This window comes from Alligator mississippiensis, chromosome 1 (genome assembly GCF_030867095.1).
Source record: "Alligator mississippiensis isolate rAllMis1 chromosome 1, rAllMis1, whole genome shotgun sequence".
Classification (NCBI taxonomy): Eukaryota; Metazoa; Chordata; order Crocodylia; family Alligatoridae; genus Alligator; species Alligator mississippiensis.
In genome coordinates, this window is record NC_081824.1 from 442,488,191 (window position 1) to 442,513,020 (window position 24,830).

Sequence of the window (24,830 nt, forward strand, 5' to 3'; positions counted from 1 at the left end):
ATATTGTGATGAACCTTTAACACTTGTTTGAATGCTGCCCATGTCCCCTTTGACTTGGCCTTTTGCCTTCGCATTCCCTAGCTCAAGAACCGAGTTTTAGCCAATCAAGTTTAAGCAAGCCTTCCATACTGAGGCCTGGGAATGTACGGTCTGAGATGCCCATTAAACCTTTTACTTAGCATTTCAGATAGCATTTGACCTAGCAATCAGTGCTTTATCTGATTGCCAGTGTGTGTTTAGGCCAAAGAAACATTCCTTGGCCAGAGTTTGTGGGGATTAGGCTTGCTCCCTATAATTTTACCCCTCCTGTACAACGGGCATTCCTTTTTGTATCGCTCCAACTGGATTGATTGTGATGGCCTGATTCAGTCCTGTGACAAAAAAACTTCTATGTTTGCCTAAGAGAATATTCAGCTCGGTTTTTTGCTCATGAACTGTAACCCTTTGAAGGAGAATATGTAACCAGTATAGCAATTCACACTGACACAAGGTGATAATGATTTCAACAACTAACCCAACAATAAGGGGATGTAATATCAAGTTCAACACTTCAGTCACTATGGGAGACTATCTCAGCATGCTTTCTCATCAGCAGATTTAGCTTTAAGTAGCACCTGAGTGATTCGTTTCGCAACATGATGAGCAGTGACATATGCCCTTTTTGCTCCTTTCACAACCCAATTAATTTGACCCTACACCTTTGGATGTGGTAATATTTTTGTAACAGCTGGGGTGATATTCCCAATGCAACTGTTTTTAACAGTTGATTGTCATATATAACATATTCCATAGTAAAACTTTTTTGCATATTTTTCTAGCATATTTAATATCACACCCTTTTACAGTAATAACAACACACAAAGAAAAATTAACATTACTATTGCTAACATTGGCCCAAGAATTTACCACAAGAGATGCACACTAAGTGTGGATACATATGCATCTATTGCACACATTTATGACTACAGATTTATTGTAACTTTTCTCCTCTATGGTATATTGGCAAGCACCAACATTTGGCTTTAAGCATAGTGATTTTGCTTTAAGCATATTTTCATAACACAAAAATCCAAGGCCTGTTCTTTATTTATACATGGGCACTGAGATGGCCTTATATCCTAAAGGTGTTTTTTAGCTCAATTCAGGGAATAACCAATGCTTTATTGATACGAGCTCCCAGCCCAAATATAGGGAATATTAATTCTTTTTCAGCACTACTAATGGCATTAATCTGTATTTTAACCATCATGGTGGTAGGATTAAATTCAAGTTCTACCAACTGTTTTTAAGGTTGAAGCCACTCTGGTTGCCCAGTTTTAATGCTAATTTCTGTTTTGTAATTTGACTGGAACATGCCAATTCACTCCTTGCTCTGCAGTGCTTCTTACAACTTCCAGTGACCAGAGTTGAACCTGAACACACAAAACGGCTTTAGAAACATTTCCCTGTAAGGCTTGCAGGGCATTATTTAGTGTTGTTACATCTTTCCCTTGGGCATGTCTGAATGCTTTCATGGCAATGGCCAAATTTAACTGTACCCTGCTTGTTACCTTTAGGCTGTCACGAAGAGGCACATTTAAACTCTGTAGGATAGTTTCACATGAGCCAAGTTTTTTGGCTAAAACCTCCTGATTAATGGTATTTTAAAGTACCATTCCCATGTCTCCTGTACCAAAGACAATAATGACAGCTGAGCACTGAGCTTGGTGGGACTGGCTGGACACTTTTATTTATGACCAAAGCCCAGGCCCACCATCAGAAATCTGATTTCAGCTGGTAGCAGGAACAATCCATAAACAATCTGACTAGCATGTCACACACAGTTTCTTTAATTAATTTCTTATGTTTGTGTCATTGTGCCCTGTGCTCTGTGCCTCATTTCTCAGATTGTGCCCTGTGCCTCACACCCTCTGCGTGTTGCAGGCTTTCTATCATTGTGATAATGGATATAGCTCCGTTGACTTCCCCTGGGCAGGATCAGACTCAAAAAGTTTGATATGGAGGGACTAATATACTCTATTAGGTGGCACAGTTTAAGAGCTCGACTACAGTATACTTGACCTTTTAGCCAAATTACCTTAAAATGTGGAATGATTTGACTTTTGCATAATTTCTGGATCATCATGGTTTGCAACATCACTCTCACACTTTCAAATCCATGGTGCATTTTGATGAGACCACATTGCAGTTTACTGTAGCTATTAGGGCCCTGCTACACACTTAGATTAAAGCTGGGTAGAAACCAGCTATAGAGTTGTTACACATTTTCAACCACTAACTTTATAGCTGGTTGGCTCTTGTCATAGCTGGATAGTCATTTTTATCACGTGATAATTACTTTGCACTTGTGGCTGGTCTAATGATTAACCAGTTAATTGCATAATTTATGTAATGTGTAATATTTTAATTAGAAAGTCTTAAGAAAGTCTGTAGGGAAGGGATCTTGGGGATAAAGCTTTTGTTTAGCTTCTGTCACAATGCTTGCATTTGATATAGCACCATTTATTTAAAAGGAAACAGCAGTCAATTTATGGTGGAATAAAATAAAGTAGACAATTTATTCTACTCATCAGCAAAACTATTGCTGGCATTTCAAATGGAGATGAATGATTTCATTTCTTGCTACCCTGGAATGTTTCACTATGTGGAATCAGAATTGCGCTATTTCTCCATCAATGAAAGCAGGAAAATGAGGTGGAAGAAATATGTTAACTATTTGATATGAATGCAATCAAAAGGAGTCTGGGCACAGCTAGAGGTGCTTGTAAAGATAATAATACCCCAGGAAGTATATTTATTTGGCATTTTGGCATTGTTTTTCATTCATTGGTGCTATGTAAATTGACCAAATTCCAGGTCTGTCACTCAGAATGCAAGTTATAGTATATATACTTTAGGGTTGTCTGTGTCCTACTTTTTGTTCATTCAGAATCTGTCTAATGGTCATTGTTTGCAAGTCTTTACCATATAAAATTCTTTTTAAAATTGAATGGTTCCCTTAAAAATTAATTCTAGAAACAGTTTCTTTTGTTAAAAATCACTGTGGAAAATTTTGTCTGTCTTAACTGTTTTCTTGAAAATAACTAGTGCTGTACATGTTTTGTACAGCAGGGTCTTGAATTTTGCCAGGAAAGTTACCCTCGTGTCAGGGGATATATATGAACATTTGCCTATATTTGGCCAACTTTTCGAAGCCTCAGTTCACACATTCTCAGTAGAAACTTTTTATAATTCAGTCATTAAATTCTTGCAAGATACCATATGGTCATAGGGTAGTCAAGGTAAGATTATTGAAGAAATTATCTCTCCATGCCCTACTTTTCCTTGTCCTTCTTCATTTCTGTTTTCTCTTACTTTTTAACCTGTCTCTCTTTCTTTCCCAGACCTCTTTTCAGCCTACCAGCATGTTCCTGTGTTCCCTATCCCTAAGAAATAGGTATTTCCAGCTGTCATTGTGTCTACCTCCTACCATGCATCTCTTCAAATTGTAGTAATTGTGATCTATTCACTCTGCTCACATTCTCCAGTCTTTTTGACTGTGTCTATTAAAGGCTCCACACTATCCATAGTCACTTGAAAACTGCTGGGAATTACAAGGAACATTATCCTCTTCCCCTGCCTGGTCTCTGATTGCTTGAACATAGCATTATAGAGTCATAGAGAAGCAGGACTGGAAAGGATCTCCATAGGTCATCTAGTCCAACCCCCTGCCTGAGGCAGGATCTTCCCTGTCCAGACCATCCTATACAAATCCATAATCTAACTTCTTTGTAAAATTACCATCAACCCAGACACAAAGAAGACATAACACCCTACCCACAGGAAAAACAGGGGGACCATGGCAGCCCATGTTGTGCTTCTGGAAAAGGTTGTTAATATACTATCAAGAGATCCCAGGTAGAGGGCCATGCCAGAAACTCCTACAATGTGTGCCAATCTGACCAGGGATAAAATTCCTTCCTGACCCCAGTTATGGTAATCGGTCTTATCCTGAGCATAGGACCAAGACCCTCTAGCCAGGAAACTTTGGCTTTGGTCTCAACAGGAACATTGGCACACCCCATTCAAAATCTCTAGCCTTGGCTGCAGCTAATACCCAGTGTCTTTGAGGAAGGCTTGAAAAAAACCCCAAATCCTGACACATGTAGCAGAAAAGGGGGGAGGGGTGGGAAAGGGAAGGTAGAATTTTCTACCAGCCCCATGCAGCAACCAGCAAATCTCGGTAACGTGACATTTTTAAATCTGCATTTTTAAATCTGCAGGTCCAGATGCCTTCCACCCAAGGGTGTTGAGGGAGCTGGCAGGGATCATCGCGGAGCCCTTGGCCTGGCTTTATGAGCATTTGTGGTCATCTGGCCAGGTGCCGGGGGATTGGAAACTGGCTAATGTGGTCCCAATTTTCAAGAAGGGGAGGAAGGAGGACCCAAGTAACGATAGGCCTGTAAGCCTCACCTCTGTGTTCGGGAAGATCTTGGACAGAATCATCAAGGAGCACATCTGTGGGGGACGTAGTCTTTCTAGACTTTAAGAAGGCCTTTGACACTGTCTCTCACCCCATCCTCATCAATAAATTAAGCGACTGTGGCATTGATGCCTACCCAGTTGGATGAGTGAAAAATTGGCTGATGGGGTGCACCCAGTGAGTAGTGATGGACGGGTTATACTCAACCTGGCGAGATGTGAGCAGTGGAGTCCCCCAGGGCTTGGTCCTCGGGCCCGCACTATTTAACATCTTCATCAGCGACTTGGACGAGGGGGTGGAAAACACGCTGTCTAAGTTTGCTGTTGACACTAAGATGTGGGGCGAGGTGGACACAGTTGAAGGGAGAGAGAGGCTGCAACTAGATTTAGATAGACTACAAAAGTGGGCATACGAGAATAAGATGGGGTTCAACGTAGACACATGCAGGGTGCTGCACCTTGGGAGAAGGAATCCACAGCATACATACAGGCTGGGGAGTTCCTTTCTTGAAAGCACAGAGGCGGAAAGGGATCTTGGAGTCATTATTGACTCCAAGATGAACATGAGCCGCCAATGCCAGACGGCAGCCAGCAAGGCCAGCCATATCTTGTCATGCATCCAAAGGTGCATCTCAAGCTGGTCCAGAGAGGTGATACTCCCCCTCTATGCGACTTTGGTCAGGCTGCAGTTGGAGTACTGTGTCCAGTACTGGGCGTCGCACTTCAAAAGGGATGTGGCCAGCCTGGAGAGGGTTCAGAGGAGGGCGACCTGCTTGGTGAGAGGGCAGCAGGACAGGTCCTATGAGGAGAGACTGAAGAACCTGAACCTGTTTAGCCTCAGCAAGAGGAGGCTGAGGGGGGACCTGGTGGCTGCCTACAAACTCATCAGGGGGGATCAACAGCAAGTAGGAAGAGCTCTTTTCTCCCCAGCACCACCTGGGGTGACGAGGAACAATGGCCATAAGCTGATGGAGAATAGGTTTAGGTTGGAGATCAGAAGGCAATATTTTACAGTTAGGGTGGCCAAAATCTGGAACCAACTTCCCAGGGAAGTGGTCCTTGCCCCTACCTTGGGCAAATTCAAGAGGAGGTTGGACAATCACCTGTCTGGGGTCTTGTGAACCCAGCATTCATTCCTGCCTGTGGCAGGGGGTCAGGCTAGATGATCTGTTCAGGTCCCTCCTGACCCTAGCTACTATGAAACTATACAACTTTAACATATGCATAGTGGACTATAGGCATAGTTGTGCCTATATTGTCTGCCACCAGTGGCTATCCAACTTCTTCTTGAGCACTTCCAGTGATGGATAGTCCACAACATACCTAGGCAGTATATTCAACTGCCTCACTGTTCTAAAAATAAACAAGTTTTTCCTGATATCCAACCTAAATTTACTTTGCTGCTACCTCAGGTCATTGGTCTGTGTCCTACCCTCTACAGCAAGAGAGAAAAGATGTTCTCAATCTTCTTGATGGTAGCCCTTCAAGTATTTGAAGACTGCTGTCATGTCTGCAATTTGAATATGCTTAACTTCTTCAGCCTCTCCTGGTATGATTTGCTTTCCAAGCCATTTATCATTTTTGTCATCTGCAGCAGACCCTCTCTAACTTTTCCACATCCTTTTTAAAATGTTGAGCCCAAAAGTTCACACAGTACTTTAGATGAAGTCTAACCAAGGCAAAGTGGAAAGGCACCATCACTTTCCATGCCTTGCACTTAATGCTTCTAATGATGTATCTTTCCCAAAACCATATTGGTCTTTTGTGCAGCTGCAACACAGCAGACTCATGTTGAATCTGTAATCTTCCAAAACTCCCAAATCCTTCTTCATAGTGTGGCCATCCAGCCAGGCATCACTCATTTTAAAGTTGAATTTAAATTATTCTTCCTGAAGTGTTGCACCTTGCATTAGTCAGCATTGAGCTTCATCCTGCTATCTTCAGCCCAGCTTTCCAATCTTTCTGGATCCTTCTAATTTGTGCTTCTGTCTTCCAACGTGTTCACAGTCCTTCTCAGTTTTATGTCATCTGTAAATTTCCTCAAGAAGCTTTCTATGCCAGCATCCAAATCATTAATAAAAACATTGAACAGCACTGGGCCCAGGAATGACCCCGCCTCCCTGCCGGGATCCCTGTTTAGAACCTCCTGCCATTTTGACGTGGATGTATTAATAATTATCAGAATCTTGATTAGATTGCCTATCAGGAAAAACTTTTTCACAGTTAGTATAGTGAGGCAGTGGAATAGACTGCCTAGGGATGTTGTGGATTCTCTGTCACTAGAGGTGTTCAAGTAGAGGTTGGATAGGCATTGGTCAGAGATGATCTAGGCTAGGGGTATCAAACACAGCCTGTGGGCCATATCCAACCCATTGAGCCACATGACCTGGCCCATGGGTCTTTGGATCCAATCCACACATTGCCTGCAATGCCATGCTCTGCATGCAGAGGTTTGGTCCAGGGTGTGTGTTGCATGTGGACCAATCTGGATATTTGGATTGGTCAGTGCTGAAGCTAACACACTGGGCTGGTCCAGCAGGGTGCTTCATGCATTATGTGCCCCATGCTGGCCACCTGTGCCACGTGCAGCACAGGCAGCCAGTCTGGCCCCACATGCCACATGTAGGATGAGCCAGCCCTGAGGTTTACTGTGCTTGTGATATGTAGGGCCAGCATGGGATGCATGTTGCCTTCTGTGTGCAGGTTGAAGCTGGTGCTGAACACAACACAGGGAGTTATGAGACATGGGCTACCTGTGGCATCTTGGTCCAGCCTGTGCACCGTGGGCAGTGCATACCCTGTGCTAGCCCCATGCACCATTTTCAAGCCTCAGACCTAACATGTGCACTGTTTGGACCCTGTGCCACGGGTTCTGCGGGGGGTTGGTTTCTACCCAGTGGTCGGCCCAGTGACCATCATTCAGCCTCCAAGACTGCATGTGTTTCACACCCCTGATCTAAGCATAGTTATGCTTATGTTCTGCTATGAGTATTTCCCATGCTTCTGGGCTTTGCTGGTTGTAGGGCTATGTGGGGCAGGGAGGGAATTTTTTTCCCTTCCTGTTGCTACATTTTCCTTAGAAACATTGGGTGTTGGTTGCAGCCAAGGCGGGGGATTTTGAATGGGATGTTCCCGTACTTCTGCTGGCATTTAAACCTGGAAGTTCTGGTTAGAGGGTCCTGACCTTCTACTCAGGGTCAGACCAATAACCATCTCTTTGGGGTCAAGAAGAAAATGATCAGATTGGTACGAATGTGGGGGGTTTTTGCCTTCCTCTGTAGCAGGGGGCATGGCCCTCTTCCTGGGATCTCTTGAGAGTATTTTAACAACCTTTGCAGCAGCAGAACATTGGCCACCATGGTCACCCTGCTTTACCTATGGCAGATTAGGGTTCTATGTCTAGTGTTGTCTGGGTTGATTGTGTAGTTTTTCTAAGAACTTAGACAATGGATTTGTAAAACATGGTTTGGATAGGGCTGATTCTGCTTCTGACAGGGGATTGGATTGGATTACCTCTTAATGTCCCTTCCAGCCCTGCTTCTCTAAGTTTATGATACTCTATGATTGGATGAGTTTCATCTGAAACTCTGCTCTCTTTGCTTTCCTTTTCTTCAGCTTCTTGCGTAATCGCGTGCTCTCTCTCTCTCTCTCTTGCTGTCTCTCGTCCCTTGAGAATCTACATTGTCTCAGCTTTCTTCTCCTCTTCCTCCTGGGAATCTTACTAATTTCCACTACTTCAGCTACCACTTGTAGCTGGATAATTCTCTTCTTGGCCTTTCTTTTTTTTTGCCCAGTCCTGTACCCTCAGATGTGCTGCTGCCATCTCAAGCGGAAGTTGTCTAATCCTAAACTTTCATCTTTCCCCCTTACTCACTTCCCTCTACAATAGCAAGCTCCACCATCCTGTCTTAAGGTCAGAAAACCCAGAGGCTGTAAAATGTTGTTCTAATTTTTTAATTTTTTTTAGTACTACTATTTCTATTGCCTACTCACTCCCTTATTCTGCCAATATCCATATTTTTGCTGAACACTCTCAGTTCTTACTGTTGCTGTGATTTCTTAATGTTTGTCCTTCTTGGTTGGGAAACAAATTCTCCTTCCCTCAATATGAAAAATGTCAAACACCCCCTCGCCCCCAATATCATCACCACCACAATGAATAACAATGTTTCAATAACATTTTTCTTGCAAACATTTTGGTTGATAAAATGAAATATTTTGGCTATAAATATTCTTTTCTTCTTTTCTTCATTTATTTCTATGAAAGCCCCCCAAAATTAGTTGAAAATGTTGGAATTAGTTGGAATTAGTTTTCCATTCAACAAAAAAGTCATTAATGACAAAAATATTTTTGAAAAATTTCCAACCAGTGATATAGATTAGCCACCTGTAAGTACCCCTGCTTTGTTCTATTGAGCTGCACACATGCATCCTAGTTGAAAGATGGGGGCATGGAAGTTCTTGAGTTTTTTTTTCTTTTTTTTTCCACTTACATAAACCTATCACCATAGTCCTAAATGAGATCAATGATACTGTATCCTTTTGTTTGTATTGTTTGGATAATAAAGATTGACATATGTTTAGCTACTAGTAAGGCTCTTTTGGAAGAGCCTGGGGTTCTTAACCTTTGTGGCTCTTTTGGAAAACTGTTCTATCTAGACTCATGACATGGATAAATGGGAATAATTACAATACTAGAAAGCATTCATATTTTTGGATGAGATAAGTCAGGTGAGAGTCTTTAGAGGAAGCACACTGGAGTTAAATATGTATAACTGATCTATAAATCCTTTCATTCTTGTTCACAATAATGATTTATTTCCTAGGTTAAGTGCAGTAGATTTTTATTTGTCCTGCCTCATTTAACATCTGAGTTTATGTCCACAAGTAATCAGCATCTGATGAATAGTACTTCTTACTGCATTGCATTCTGCATTATTTTTATGGAAGTATATCAAGTCTATATGCAGAATCATTGCACTATAATAGAAATAGAACATAGCATAAAATTGTAAATATTGGTTACTGCAGCAATAGAAAACCAGCTTATTTTGACAGTGAGTTTCTGCTGGGGGTTAGGAGATTAGTTTTCCCAGATTATATTAGTCTTTCTTTAATGAGAATGGCGGGTCATATTTTATACTACAAAAGCACTGAAAATTATTTAATTATTCCCAACAAATTTAGTATTTTCGATCCCAAGCATTCAAGAGTTGTAATTTCAATGTTTCACTGCATATTTCAGTAATCAAGATGAGATTGGCAAGGGAGGGTCAAGAGTTATAACAGTGCTATATAATCGCAAGTATAAGAAAAAATACAGATTTTGGAGCAGTATAAAATTACTGACATGATTTAATGACAGGCTGGATTTTGAAGAGATGAATATGATATAGCAAGTCTTCATGAGCTAAAGTTATTAGAAGTCAAAGGTAGTAGGTGATGAAGTTTAATGGAAGTGGAATAATGGGATGACTGTTTACCATGTTGACATTTTTGATAGCTGGACACTGACATTTAGATGTTAGAAAAAACAACTGCAGATGGAGGGGGAGAAATCAGATCAAAGACAGAAGTTAAGGAGTTATTGAGGTATTGGTGATCATTAAAGCAGTGGGAGCCAGTGAAGCCATCCTGTGCTGGGCTGAAGCAAAATATCTTCGACATATACCCACAAAGGGTCTCTGCCTCTGTTTGTATTTAATCCCAAGGTTTTCTACATGAGTTATCTGTTGTGCTGCTGGATCCACCAGGCCCTGCACCACTATTTTTTGGGTTCACCAATCTGCTCTACATGAAAGGCACTGAGTGGGATAATAGAAATATGGGGGCTTCTTTTGCTGGAAGTCAATGGGACTCCATTTCCCCACCTGCTGAAGTGCCTGGGGCAGTCTCAGAGCAGTTCTTCAGGCTATCTGCAGATACAGGAGGATATCACTACTTATCCAGACCTTGAAAGTCTTGAGATACCTTTGAATCTGTGAAATCTAAAAGCTTAAAAAATTTAGATTTAACACTTTCAAATCATATTGCACCAAAAATTTGAATCAAGCTGTGTGCCAACCCCCCCCCCCCCCCCCCCCGAGAAAGTCATAATAGAAAATAATTTCACTCTCTTGGTCTCTGCCTCAATTGGGAATTTAGTATCACATCTATAAACACCCTTAGATGTTTTTTTTTTCTCATTGAAATGAGGAAAAATGGCTTGACACAAAATGTTTCATTTAATAGACGTGTAAGAAAAGCAAATGAAATGAAGTTCTGGTTCTCCAAATGTAGAGAAATGGAGTGTGGCACTGGACCCTTTTCAGAAAGCTTACCCCAGACGTGATACTAAATTCCCATTGAGACAGAGACCAAGTGAGCGAAGTGATTTTCTAGCCAAGTAGTTATGACTTTCTCGAGGGAGCTTGGAGAGACAGCTTGATTCAAATTTCTGCTCCAACAAATTTGGTTTAAAAAATGTAAAACAACTTCAACAAGAAGGCACAAAAGTGCTCCTTTCCTGACTGTCCCAGCATCTCCACCCTCCGCCTCCTTCCCCATGCCTCCCCCTCACTCTGAGGATGGCATTTTAACCCCGGTGTCTGGCAGGGAGGCTGCTCTGACACACTGTAATTACAGAGCATCAAAGCAGACTCGATTCACCCCCCTTCCCCCAACTCCCAGAGCACATCTATAAACACCCTTAGGTTCTTGGTTTTTTCTCATTGAAATGAGGAAAAATGGTTTGACATGAAAGGTTTCATTTCATAGACCTGTAAGAAAAGCAAATGAAATGAAGTTCTGACTCTCCAAATGTAGAGAAATGGACTGTGGCACTGGACCCTTATAGAAATGCTCCAGGAGTGGGAGGGATGAATCAAGCCTGCTCCGATGCACAGCCTCCCTGCACATGTATAGGTGCCCTAAATGTTTTTTTGTCTAAACTAGTTTTTTTCAGTTTTTCAGTTGGGTTGCTGAACTGATACATTAATGATTTGTAGAGCCTTAGTTTTCACCGAGAGAGTAAACTGAAATTTGAGAGGGCACGAAGGCTTCTGGACAAATCAAGAATTGCTATCACTAATCTAATATTAAATTCTGAGAATTGTCTCCTTTCATAAAGGCAAGGTGCAGGAGGCATTATTTTTTCAATCACACATGGTAAACCAGACTAGTCTTAATTCTGGAAGCCAAATTAAAAAGCAGCTTCCTGCTGAAAGCACCCTCTTGTGGATTTTGAAGACCTTCACAGTTTGAAAAGACATTAAATATCTCAGTCGTGGGCATAAGAAACTGTCAGGGGTGGTAATAGTGCAGACAGAGCACTTTGAAGAAACGATATTTTAAATAGATCACAAATCATTCAATTTAAACACTCCTAAGTATGCCCAAATACTATTTATCTTCATGGGCCTCCAACTCATAAAAAAAATGGACATTCATAGCTTTAAGTATGCATTTTAAGGCCCCAAATACAAGGGGCCTTCCTCAAAATGTACAGAGTCTGATTTTTTTCCCAAGAATTAAATTTGACTGAACTGAAGCTGATTTTCACCAGAACACTCTAATGCTTTTTTCTTCCATAAGGAATGTTTATTCACCAACTTTCTATTCTCTGTGTTGGCATTGGAATTGTTTTAAAAGTTCAATTTTTTTTCTAAAACAATGGGAAAGTTTATTGCTTAAAAAATCTGGCTTCTTATGAATGACTGAAAATCAAAGGGTGTAATGGAAATAGCTAGATAACCTTGACCAAGAGTTAATTTGGGTTACTTTGGAGAAAAGGACAAATAATAATTGGTTTGATGCTCATGTTTCTAATGTTCCTGTACATAGTGATGAGGTTAGGGGGAAAATATTTTAGCTCATTTTGAATTGGATGCCCAGTATTTTTTAGTACTCTTCCCTGCCTTGTAGCAGCATAGTCTACAAATAGATTCTGTATAAGAAGTATATGCAGGTTTGATGTGTTTGGACTGAATGTGATCTGTGACTGAGTAAGCATGAAGTAAGGTGACAAAGCAGGAAATTTTTACCTTATAAAAGGCAACTGGCAAAATATATTGATTAGTATGAGAGACCATAGAAGAAATTCAGACTATAAGTATAATGATTAACCGACTACAGGTAAATTCTAGTGTTCCTGAAAGGTAGGCTAGAACTGCAGGGTTCTTTGCACAAGAGGATTAATAATTTCTCTTTTTCCACACAGTCGGGGTACTGAGAATACGCTAGTGCTTCGACGGCAGACCATCCTCCGGGAGAAGGGCAGAAGGCTGGCCAATCGAGGGCCAGCATACATGTTTAATGACCGGTCAACAAGTCTGTCACTTGAGGAGGAGCGCTTTCTGGATGCGGCAGAATACGGTAATATTCCTGTGATTCGTAGAATGCTGGAAGAGTGCACTTCACTCAATGTGAACTGTGTGGACTTCATGGGGCAGAATGCTTTGCAGCTAGCAGTTGCCAGTGAGCACCTGGAGATCACAGAACTTCTGCTGAAGAAGGAGAACCTGTCACGGGTTGGGGATGCCTTACTCTTGGCTATTAGTAAGGGGTATGTTCGGATAGTTGAAGCCATCTTAAACCACCCTGCATTCGCTGAAGGCAAGAGGTTGGCACTAAGTCCCAGCCAGTCAGAGCTCCAGCATGATGATTTCTATGCATATGATGAAGATGGAACTCGGTTCTCCCATGATGTTACTCCAATCATTCTAGCTGCCCATTGCCAGGAATATGAAATTGTCCACACCCTCTTGAGGAAAGGGGCTCGCATTGAAAGGCCACATGACTATTTCTGCAAATGCAGTGAGTGCAATGAGAAGCAAAAACATGACTCCTTCAGCCATTCTAGGTCCAGAATCAATGCTTACAAAGGTCTGGCAAGCCCTGCTTACCTGTCGTTGTCCAGTGAAGACCCAGTAATGACTGCCTTAGAACTCAGCAATGAGCTTGCTGTGCTTGCAAACATTGAAAAAGAGTTCAAGGTGAGTGAAACTGGTTAAATGTTCTCCTGCTACTACCTGTATGAGGATTGTCAGGAAAATCAGTACAACATGTTTGATAAGTGCAGGTGGGGCATAGCTTTCAAAAAGGCATTGCCCAAACCCTTGTTGGCAGTTGCCAAATGCCAAAAGGGACCTAGAGATTCTGCTACCTTGCTGGCCTTAGAAAGGGACTTTCTGAAACTAGGTCACCATCACACAATTAGCAGGTAATCTGGAGAAACTTGTACCTGTCCTGTGTATAGAATATTTTTATTGCTGGAAGTCCCCTTACTGCCCTGTGTGGGTTACCAACATTGCTGCTTGTAGTGTGTGGAGGGGATGGCATTGAACTGCTACTTCTCTTCCTACAGAGGTGGGTAGAGAGTGGTCAGTCAGGGGAGTGGAATGGACAGAGCTATGGCTTCCCCTGACTAACAGGGTAAATAGGCACCTTTATAGACTAACTAAATAAGATATGTATAGAGAGAGAGCACAAACCTCCACAAACCTAAGTTCACTTGATCAGATGCTGTGAAAGGGCATGCAGAAAACAGAGTAAAAGAAAGGAGAGAAATTTTAGAATACAAAAAACAAGGGAGTGGGGGAGGGTGCAGTGCTAGGAGAGGAAAGCAAATAAGCTGTAAACCCATTGGAACAAAAGGGGTCACAAAAGCTAATCCAGGTAATGAAATAAGAACCCATAGTCCCTGTTCAAACCATACTTAACACAGTCTGGTTTGTAGATGATTGCTTGTTCTGGAATTTCCCGTTTAAACTGGTTTTTGAATTTTTAAAAAAAATTTTTTTGTGTGCCTGAGAACAGCAATCCTGAGGTCAGGTCCAGGGAGGCTGAAAGTGTTCTGCCAAAGGTGTTTGAATCTTTCTGCAGTTGGTATCAGACTGGTGTTCATTCATTCTTACATGTAGAGATCACCCTGTCTGTCTGATAGACAGCAGAGGAGCAATGTAAACGTGGGATGAGATATATGACACTGGTGGAGTTCCAGGTGAATGAATGAACTTAAGGCCACCTATACATGTGCAGAGAGGCTGCTCTGATGCACTGTAACTACTGAAGCAGTTTTCTTGTCAGGGATAAAGTTATTTATGGCTTTTAATCCATCCTTATGAGGGATGTTGGTATACAGAGATGTGACATCCATAGTAGCTAATGTAGCATTTGCTGGAAGCTTGTCAGTGGAGTCCAATTTCTTTAAGAAATTTGTGGTGTCTTTCAAATAGCTGGTAGTGGCATATGGGAATAGTTAACATAGCCAGAAACTCCCTCTGTAATGGTGCCAATACCAGTCAGTGGCACGTCCTGAGTTTCCAGGTGTGTGGATCTTGGATAATAAGTACAAGTTGCCTGGCCTAGGAGGTGGAAGCAGTAATCCCCTCCTTTGTTTCCAGAGGTAGTTTCATTAAGAGTTTATTTAGTTCACTGTAATGGTGTGCCATAGGGTCCTCTGTCAGGAGTTGGTAAAACTCTGTAGTGGAATGTTGTCTCTCGGCATCCTGCATGTACACTGTTTTGTCCATGACATAAGTCTTTGAAAAAATTATCAAGGCTCACATTCGCGAGAGCCTGGCAGGACAAATTATGCTGAGGGGAAACCAGCAGGGGTTCGTAGCAGGTAGATCGTGCCTGACTAATCTAGTCTCTTTTTATGACCAGGTTACAAAACACCTGGACGCAGGAGTAGGGGTTGATGTCCTTTACTTAGACTTCAGGAAGGCCTTCGATACAGTATCCCACCCCATACTGGTGAACAAGTTGAGGCTGTGACTTGGATGACTACACAGTCTGGTGGTGGCGAATTGGCTAGAGGGTCGTACCCAGAGAGTCGTAGTGGATGGGTCGGTATCGACCTGGAAGGGTGTGGGCAGTGGGGTCCCACAGGGCTTGGTCCTTGGACCAATACTCTTCAATGTCTTCATCAGCGACTTGGACGAGGGAGTGAAGTGTACTCTGTCCAAGTTTGTGGATGACACAAAACTGTGGGGAGAAGTGGACACACCGGGGGGCAGGGAACAACTACAAGCAGACCTGGACAGGTTGGACATATGGGCGGAAAACAACAGAATGCAATTCAACAAGGAGAAATGCAAAGTGTTGCACCTAGGGAGGAAAAATGTCCAGCATACCTATTGCCTAGGAAATTACCTGCTTGGAGGCATGGAAGCGGAAAGGGATCTTGAAGTCCTAGTGGACTCCAAGATGAACATGAGTCAGCAGTGTGATGAAGCCATCAGAAAAGCTAATGGCACTTTATCGTGCATCATCAGATGCATGACGAACAGAACCAAGGAGGTGATACTTCCCCTCTATTGGGTGCTGGTCAGACCACAGTTGGAATACTGCATGCAATTTTGGGCGCCGCACTTCAAGAGGGATGCGGATAACCTGGAGAGGGTCCAGAGAAGGGCCACACGTATGGTTAAGGGCTTACAGGCCAAGCCCTATGAGGAAAGACTAGGGCACCTGGACCTCTTCAGCCTCCGCAAGAGAAGGTTGAGAGGCGACCTTGTGGCTGCCTATAAGTTCATCATGGGGGCACAGAAGGGAATTGGTGAGGCTTTACTCACCAAGGCGCCCCCGGGGGTTACAAGAAATAATGGCCATAAGCTAGCAGAGAACAGATTTAGACTGGACATTAGGAAGAACTCCTTCATAGTTAGACTGGCCAAAGTCTGGAATGGGCTCCCAAGGGAGGCGGTGCTCTCCCCTACCCTGGGGGTCTTCAAGAGGAGGTTAGATAGGCATCTAGCTGGGGTCATCTAAACCCAGCACTCTTTCCTGCCTATGCAGGGGGTCAGACTTGATCTACTGAGGTCCCTTCCGACCCTAACATCTATGAATCTATGAAACGGTGGCACCCTCCCTGATCAGTTTCTTGTATGGTAATATCATGCAACATTATCATACAGCTATGCTGTGGCCAAGGCAGCTGGGGGATAAGCTACTCCAGAAAAGAGGCTGATATACTCAGCATCACTTGTGAAGCAAGGGGGAAGCCAGGGCTAAATTCTGATAGTTTGGTCCCATGTATGCACTGCCTCCCCTGCAGCAGATTGCAAGATGATGTCACACCTGCTCTTGTGATTGGATTGAAATTTTATTCTTCTTGTAAGTAATATTTGCTACTGCAAGTAATATTCTTGTAGTAATATTTGCTACTGCATCCTTTATCCTTGGTAAGTTATGGTGACCTCCTATAAGACTAAAAATGTTTACAACATTTTGTACGCAGGGGGAATAGGGGGGATCTGAGAGTGAGGAGACCAGTGAATGTGGTGTACCTTTGATTTTTAGCAAGGCTTTTGTTACAGTTTCCCACAACATTCTTGCAGGGCTGTCAAACAGATTTAAAAATGTGATCATGATTATTTGCGTGATTAAAAAAAATTAGTCACAATCACTATTTTAATCACACAGCTAAAAACTCAAAATTGTATGCAGAAAAACTCAAAATCATGCAGGTACTTCGAATGGTTGGGGGTAGGTGTGGCATGTGTCTGGAGAGGGAATTTGTGAAGGTGTTGGGGGCTGTGGGTGTGTGTGCGGGGTTTGGAGCCCAGGGAAGAAGGTTGCCCACAAGGGGGTCTGGTGCCTGGGGAGGGGGGACCCCCGCAGGCTGCCCAATCTGAGGTCACCATGGAGCTGCCTCGGGCCTGGGGCACACCCCCCAACCAAGCACAGACTCAGCAGCGGCGGGCGTATTTCAGCAGGGGCTCTGGATGGGAGCTAGGGGTGGGTGAGTGCGCCCTCCCTGCCTTCCTGCTGCAACCGCCTGGAGGCCATGTCCCTGCACGGACCCACTATGGAAGTGCAGGGACATGGTGGGGCTGCCTGGCACCCTCGGGCCCATGTTGGTGCTCATGGTGGGTTGGGAGGTCTGGCACAAGCTGCATCTCGGCCTGTGGGTCCCTGAGCATCCTCAGTCTGGGCCCCCAGGGAGTGGTGCAACAGCGGCCCTGCACCTCTGCGGAGACAGCTGCTGCCAGCAGCAGGATTCCCATGAAGTCACTCCCAACCTGATTCCCTTACCAACCTGATTGTCTTCTATGATGAGATAACTGGCTCAGTGGAAGTGGGGAAACCAGTGAATGTGGTGTACCTTGATTTTTAGCAAGGCTTTTGATAGAGCCTCCCACACCATTCTTGCAGGAAGCTAAGGAAGTACAGGCTAAATGAATGGACTGTAAAGTGGATAGAAAACTGTCTGGAGCTTTGGGGGTCAGAGGGTAGTAAGCCAATGGTTTGATGTCTAGTTGGCAGCTGGTATCAAGTGGAGTGCCCCAGCTGTTGGTCTGGTCAGTTTTTGTTTAATATGTTCATTAACAAATTGGAAGATGGCATAGAGTGCTCCCTCAGTATGTTCGCAGATGACACCAAGCTGGGGGGAGTAGTAGATACACTGGAGGGTAGAGCTAAGATTCAGGGTGACCTAGGTAATTGGAGGATTGGGCCAAAAGGAATCTCATGAGGTTCAACAAGGACAAGTGCAAAGTCCTGCACTGAGGATGGAACAATCCCATGCACTGCTACAGGCTGTGGGCTGACTGACTTGGCAGGAGCTCTGCAGAAAGGACCTGGGAGTTACAGTAGACAGTAAGCTGTATATGAGCCAGCAGTGTGCCCTTGTTGCCAAGAAGGCTAATGGCATACTGGGCTGCATTGGTGGGTGTGTTGTCAGGAGGGCAAAGGAAGTGATTTCCCCCCTCTGTTCAGCACTTGTGTAGCTACGTCTGGAATACTGTGTCCTGTTTTGGGCCCCCCACTACAGAAAAGATGTGGACAAATTGGAGAGAGTCCAGTGGAGGGCAACAAAAATGGTAAGAGGCTGGGGGACATGACTTCCAAGGAAAGGCTGAGCGAACTGGGCTTATTTAGTCTAGAGAAGACAAGATTGAGGGGGGATATAATAACAGCTTTTATCTACCTGAAGGGTGATTGAAAAAGGATGGAGCTGGACTGTTCTTAGTGGTGGCAGATGACAGAACAAGGAGCAATGATCTCAAGTTGCAGAAAGGGAAATTTAGGTTACGTATTAGGAAGAATGTTCTCACTAGGAGGCTAGGAAAACACTGAAACAGGTTACCCAGAGAGGCGGTGGAAGCTCCATCCTTTGAGGTTTTTAAGACCTGGCTTGATAAAGCTTTGGGTGTGATGATCTAGTTGGGGCTGGTCCTGCTTTGAGCAGGGGATTGGACTAGATGACCTCCTGAGGTCCCTTCCAACCCCAGCTTTCTATGATTCTATAGTGAGGGTGAGCTTTCCTATGCTGCACTATAGCTGGGCAGCACAGACAGTGGCAGAGGCAGTGGTCAGGTTTTAGTGCTGGCCCGCGTCAGATTCAAGCTTGACCATTCTGACCTATCTTCAGGAAGTGTTGCTGAGCACTCATCTGGACAATCCTTTTTAGTAACTCCTGACTTAGCTTTCATTAATAATTGACTTGCAGTTACCACCCACTAATAAATGATAATGTTCTTAAAATTCTCATAAAATGACTCCTCAGCTCAGAGAAAGACATGCCATTTTTCCTGGGGAGTTTTTTGAAAGGAAAACTCCTATCAGCATAGAAATTCTCTCTAGTATAATGACTTGGGGTCTGCCCTTACACACTTGGGTTTCATCACCCCCCATAGCTATTGCGTAGTGTAACAGGAGGGATGGATGGTATCGGTTCTAAAGAGTCAAAGGTACAGTGCCCCCTCAGGTCCCATTCTTTCCCCTCCCACAACCAAAGCATGCCTACAGCACTAGCTGTATTATTCACTCAGTACAATGCTAATTTATTACACTAGAATTATCACCTCCAGCTTCTTTGTCTTCTGATAAATATTGAATTTTACAAAATAGAACAAAATCCCCCAAACTTTTAGCTAGTTAAAATAAAGGAGGTTTAAAATTTAAACGTATGAAGCAAGAATCAAAGGCCCAGTAGACCAGACAGGCAATTATTCTGGCAAGCCCAGCTCCACAATGAAGAACCTTTTTCCTTTCTAAAGTCTACGCTTCACAATTCCATGTGTTAATTTTATATACATGACTATTCTCTTAGAAGTCCAAGTTAATATCTATGGGCACTCTTACACGTGTTCTGACACGTTCTGAATAGAAGGCATTGGAGCAGATTCGAGTCTGCTGGAGCGTTCTACTCCGAATGCTCCAGCGTGCTGCAGCATCTCATGTATTCAGCTTTCCTGAATTTCAAAATGACATCAGGGGAGCTTTAACTAAAGCTCATCGAATGAGCTTTGGTTAAAGCACTCCCACCACCATTTTGAAATGCAGGGCGCTGAATACATGAGAAGCTGCAGGTGTTTTAACTACAGCGACTCCCGAGAGCTGCTTAAATTCCCCATGCCCCAGGGCACTTGTTTAGGTGCCCTGTATGACTAAAGTTAAGCACCTGACAGTTTGTAGGATTGGGATCTAAGTTCTTTTCTGAGCACTCAAGTTGAATTAAAAAAAAGATGAAACCTAAACCAGAAATACAGAGATCTTAGCTCACTGCTCCCTATTCCCAACTGCAAAGATTTTGCAAACTGTAATAAAAGAGTGCGCATCCAACACTGTGCACTTTTGATGTTTTTTTAAACTAGACTAAGATAAACAGCCCTGTCATTTTTCCTGATCAACTGAAATACAAAGTAACACCATCAATTATTAAAATCAATTAACTCTCCCTACCGTCTCCCTGACATGCTGTCTCGCTCTCTCTCTTTCCCTCTTTCTCTCTTTCATACATACAGGCAGATCCTCTCCAGCCCCTTAGATTCCTTCAGCCCTAATTTCCAATATTCCCTGCTCTTACAGGGAGCAGAAGGTAGTGTCCCCGACAAACTTCAGCTTTTTTAGATTGTGTCCATTCCAAAGTCACATGGCCATAACAGAGAGCTCATTCACTGGCACTCATTTACTTCTGTCATATGCTGAAGGGGCTTCAGTTTAGGTGGTACCTCTAGTGATTGAAAGTGCTGTGTGTTGTAGGACAATAGGTATTCTTTTGTGTTTGCCACAAGCAAAATGCATAGATAAGCTTAGCCTTTTTTGGATGCTAAAATACACCAGAATACCATACCCAGAGCCTAAATTCAAGTAGTATAATCTCCCAAAATATACATGCGGTTCTCTAGTTGCTTTTTAAAGGTGAATATATAATTTTCATTTTGATAAAAACAGATGATCAGAAAATATATTCCTAAACTCAGTAAAATGTTTTTTTTCTAAAATTTTCAAAATAACAAAAGATGGTAGACTTTGTAAAATGCAACTTTAAATTTTTTTGCCAATCATTAATCACTAGATATATTAAAAATATATAGATCACACCAGAAGACATAAATGACACATGCCCCCAGAGGCTGGGTGGGGGGGAGGGCATGGCAACCACCCGCAGACGGTGGTGGTCAGCGGCAGGGGCATGGCAGCAGTGAGCAAGGAGCTCCCGCAGGCAGCCACAGCATTGTTGGCAGTGGGAGGGGGTGCGAGCACTAACTGGCAGCTGACAACCACCCACAGATGCTGCCGGTGGTGTCAGCAGCAAGGGGAGGGGGTAGCGAGCAATAACCACCCGCAGGCGTTGGCAGCACTTCTTTCAGGAGGTGCATCGCCTTCTTTCAGGAGGTGCATCGCCAATCTCAGGGGGTGCACATGCAACAGTGTGAACACCCTACTCATAGCTAATGCCAGAAGATACAGACATATGCTATAATCCCTTTGATTAATGTACTGAATTGGGGTTTTTCTTCACCTTTTTTCAAGAAAGTTTTACTCCATGGCTGAGATCTTCATTGCAAGATATGAGTAATTCACAAGGCCTTGTTAAGGCAGAAAGGAAGGCATAACCTTAGCTCAGGCAAGATAAGTAAAACGTGTAAAGTGACTGATTCTGAGCTTTTTCAATATTAGCTTGGAACTTCCAGGCAGAAGGGAAATACAGAGCATCCATTTGTAATCCTGTTCAAACAGACAAACAAACAAACAAACAAACAAAATTGATCTCATAGCAAGAAACGTGGGGTGGAGGTGTTGTTACTATCTCTGTACCTTTTTTTGAGAGAGAGAAAATTGGTCTATCTGCTTTCCACTTCCATAGCACTACAACTTGTCATGACATTGTTCATTTCAGTGCTTGGCTTCTGGCATCTTCTTTGTAGGGTAACTGCATTAATATTCCTTGCAACTTTATGACAAATCTGAGATGTCTAGACTAAGATGAGATTATTTAAAAAAATGAATCGCAGATAGGTTTATGCAGACGTGATAGTTTATATGTGACTATTTTTACGCTGTTTGAGCAATCACCTGATTGGAATGTAATGCAAAACTGGGATGCAATCATCCTGATAATCTATTGAAGTAACATGCTGGTTTTGTGCTGGAGTGTGGGAGTACCCAGCTTTTGAAGAACAAGCATATCCTATGGCATGTCCTCAGGGAGTAAACTTGGACCAGTTCTTCATTCCCACGGTAGTCATCTACCTTCAGGGATATTCCCAGAGGTGTTCCCAGGATACGCCTGTTTCTGGAGGATGACTACCTAAGAGAGAGGGATTCAGAAGAAAGGAATAGAGAAAAGGTTGAGAGTGGGTTTATTAACTGAGGAGAGGAAAGAGGGGTGAACATGAGTCATGGTGATAAAGTACTCACAGAAAATTAAATTGGATATGAAAATCAGTGACCAGGATAAAAAGCCATAGAGGTCCTCCTGCCTCTCTGGACAAAGTCCCAAGTTTCATTCTTTTATGATTTAATTTTTAGTAGAAATATAATTATTGGAAGCATCAAAGTTGATGGACTGAGGACTGAATAAATTGAAAAGGATCCTGTGCCTGTGGAAGGGGTTCTGGGAAGCAGCTATGTATATGGTATAACTTTATTAGTACACAGAGAGGTAGCTTTCAATAGTAGACGAGCTGGAGGAGCTGACACACATCGGACATCCTTCTGTGAGTTTCTATTTTTTGCCTTCTTTCCCTTTTGTGGGGGGGGGAGAAGATGATCATGTCATTAACCTTCCACTTATGTAAATTAATAAAAGGGTAATATAACCTCCCTACTACTAATCAATATTCTCATTATGCATCTGAGTGAGACTCTTTCTGAAATACTGTGATGAATTCTGGTGCTATTAAACGTGGATGATGAGCAACTGGAAAAGGATCAGAAAAGAACTGTATAAAGCCTTGTTATACTGTAATTTTAGGTAGATCGTGGAACTCTTAACCCTTGGATTGTTCGCACATTAACACCTTAAAGTGGTTTTAAGCACTTGTTATGTGTTATGCCACCCCAGGCAGGATTACCTCTGATCTGCACTGCCCAGCTCCTGTTCTATTTAGGTGTGGCCACTCCCCATAGACATGCCACCCAAGCTGAAATCCTCCAATATCCCAGGATCTCTGACCCCCACCCATAAAGCAGACCCCCACCCATAAAGCAGGGGAAGATGCCTGTCCTGGTTCACCAGCCCTCTTGTGGCAATTTACAGCTACAGCTCCTAGTCCTGCCCCTACTCACCAGGCCTCTAGTGGCAAGTCACAGCTGTGCAGGTGGGAGACAGAGAAGGTTTCTAGACTATTGGTGTAACTGCCCCAAATTCCAAGCTAGCATTAACACCAAACAACACTTGTGAGGCTCACAGCCTCAGGTGCAACAAGGCCCTAAATGACTAAGGGTCTGAAAAAAGCAGTCTTCTGGTGAGAGAGTAGAGGAGCTCCATGTATTATCTTATCCAATTCAAAGGCTATGCATATGTACATGGAGCAAAAATTTCTGATAGAACACAGTTCAATTTAGCAGACAAAGATGAAGTAGTTTGAAACAAAAGTTAGATTCAAAACAGAAAGCTGGAACAGTTGATTTACACTAAGAGGAATTAATCATTAGAATAATTTACATAAGGATATAACGGATTCTCTTTCATCTTGTGTTTAAATCAAGACTGGGTATCTTTCTAAAATACATGCTATAGCTCAAGAAGTTGTTAAGGGTTTAATGTAGGAACTTAATGACATTCTGTAATCTTTACTGTGGGGAAGATCTTGCTAGATAGTCAATGCTCCCTTCTAGTCTTAAAAGTGATGTAAGTGAAATTTTCTTCTTCATTAAATTGGCGTGACTACTGATTTTAAATGGCAGCATTTGTCTGTATGTACTTTCAGATTCACATCATGAAAAAGGTGGAGAAATAACAGCTATTTGTCAAGAGCTATATGCATGTACTGTGGGTGTTCTTGTTTCTCTTATGTGACCATAATGACAAACATATTAATATCTAAATCACTCAAAGTCATATTCAGCAATTGAATTTTTTTTCTTCCACATAGTCTGAAAAGGGATGCTAATTTCTTTTTTCTTTCCCCCCTCTCTAGAATGACTACAAGAAATTGTCTGTGCAGTGCAAGGATTTTGTAGTTGGACTTCTTGATTTATGCAGAAATACTGAAGAAGTGGAAGCTATTTTGAATGGAGATGAGATGAACCATAATAATGGTGAACATGGTCGCCCCAGTCTCAGCCGTTTAAAACTTGCCATTAAATATGAAGTCAAGAAAGTAAGCCACTGTATTAATAAAATAGCAGTTTAAATTGTGTCACTCCCATAAAGGTATATTATTATTCACTACGTGTAGCAAGGTAGCATTCCAGACACCCCAATCGCTATCTGAGTCCTACTGCAAAGTGAACTGGGACAAGCAGTAGAAGAGTCCCTTCACCAAAGAAACTGACACGTAAATAAAGAACAGATATGAAGGATGGATGTTGCTTACACTCATACTGAAAGATTACAGTAACAGTGTTGTATTGCTAGTCAGCTATTAACATAATTTACAGGTTTTGCCCTGATTTATTTAGTTTGAGAAATGAGGTAGTTAATGTGCCTTCTAAATCATACACACCATACACACCATACACACACAGAACCCCCCCACAATATACAATTATTATGAAATCACCTCTATATACGCTATGCAAACACAAATCATGACATAAATATTTTTTGTAATACAATTAAAATATGTTATAGTAAGTGTTTCAGTTTTAGTATATGATTTGGATTTTTTCTGGTTCTAAGATGGCAACACCCCCCTCCCAAAAGGAATATTTCTGGGGGCCAAGGGAAGGGACTTCTGGTGACAGGTTAGTGGTGTGACTTCTGGTCCCAGGATGGCAACTAGGGGGTGTAGCAACTGTCAAGGGGCAGGGCTACCCATGTGGCCCTTGACAGGTCACCAAAACTCATTAAGCGGCTCTCCAGCCAAAATAATTGCCCGCTCCTGCAACAGGCAGTATAGCTTGTCCCAAAATAATGAATCGGACATGTGCTGTGCATTAAGCTCAGAAGGAAGCTAAGATTTTGTCATTGATTCCTGGACTGATCA

General features: G+C 42.7%; 1 protein-coding gene across 2 annotated transcripts in view; it reads left to right on the forward strand.

Moving 5' to 3' along the window:
• The window catches only part of TRPC6 (transient receptor potential cation channel subfamily C member 6), a 188,222-nt gene that overhangs the window by 99,329 nt on the left and 64,063 nt on the right, over positions 1-24,830 (forward strand). For both annotated transcript variants that reach the window (XM_019482036.2, XM_006269336.4), the window contains exons 2-3: positions 12,659-13,433; positions 23,820-24,002. In XM_019482036.2, the coding sequence (XP_019337581.1) occupies positions 12,659-13,433; positions 23,820-24,002 (958 nt within the window). The remainder of the gene's footprint in view (positions 1-12,658; positions 13,434-23,819; positions 24,003-24,830) is intronic.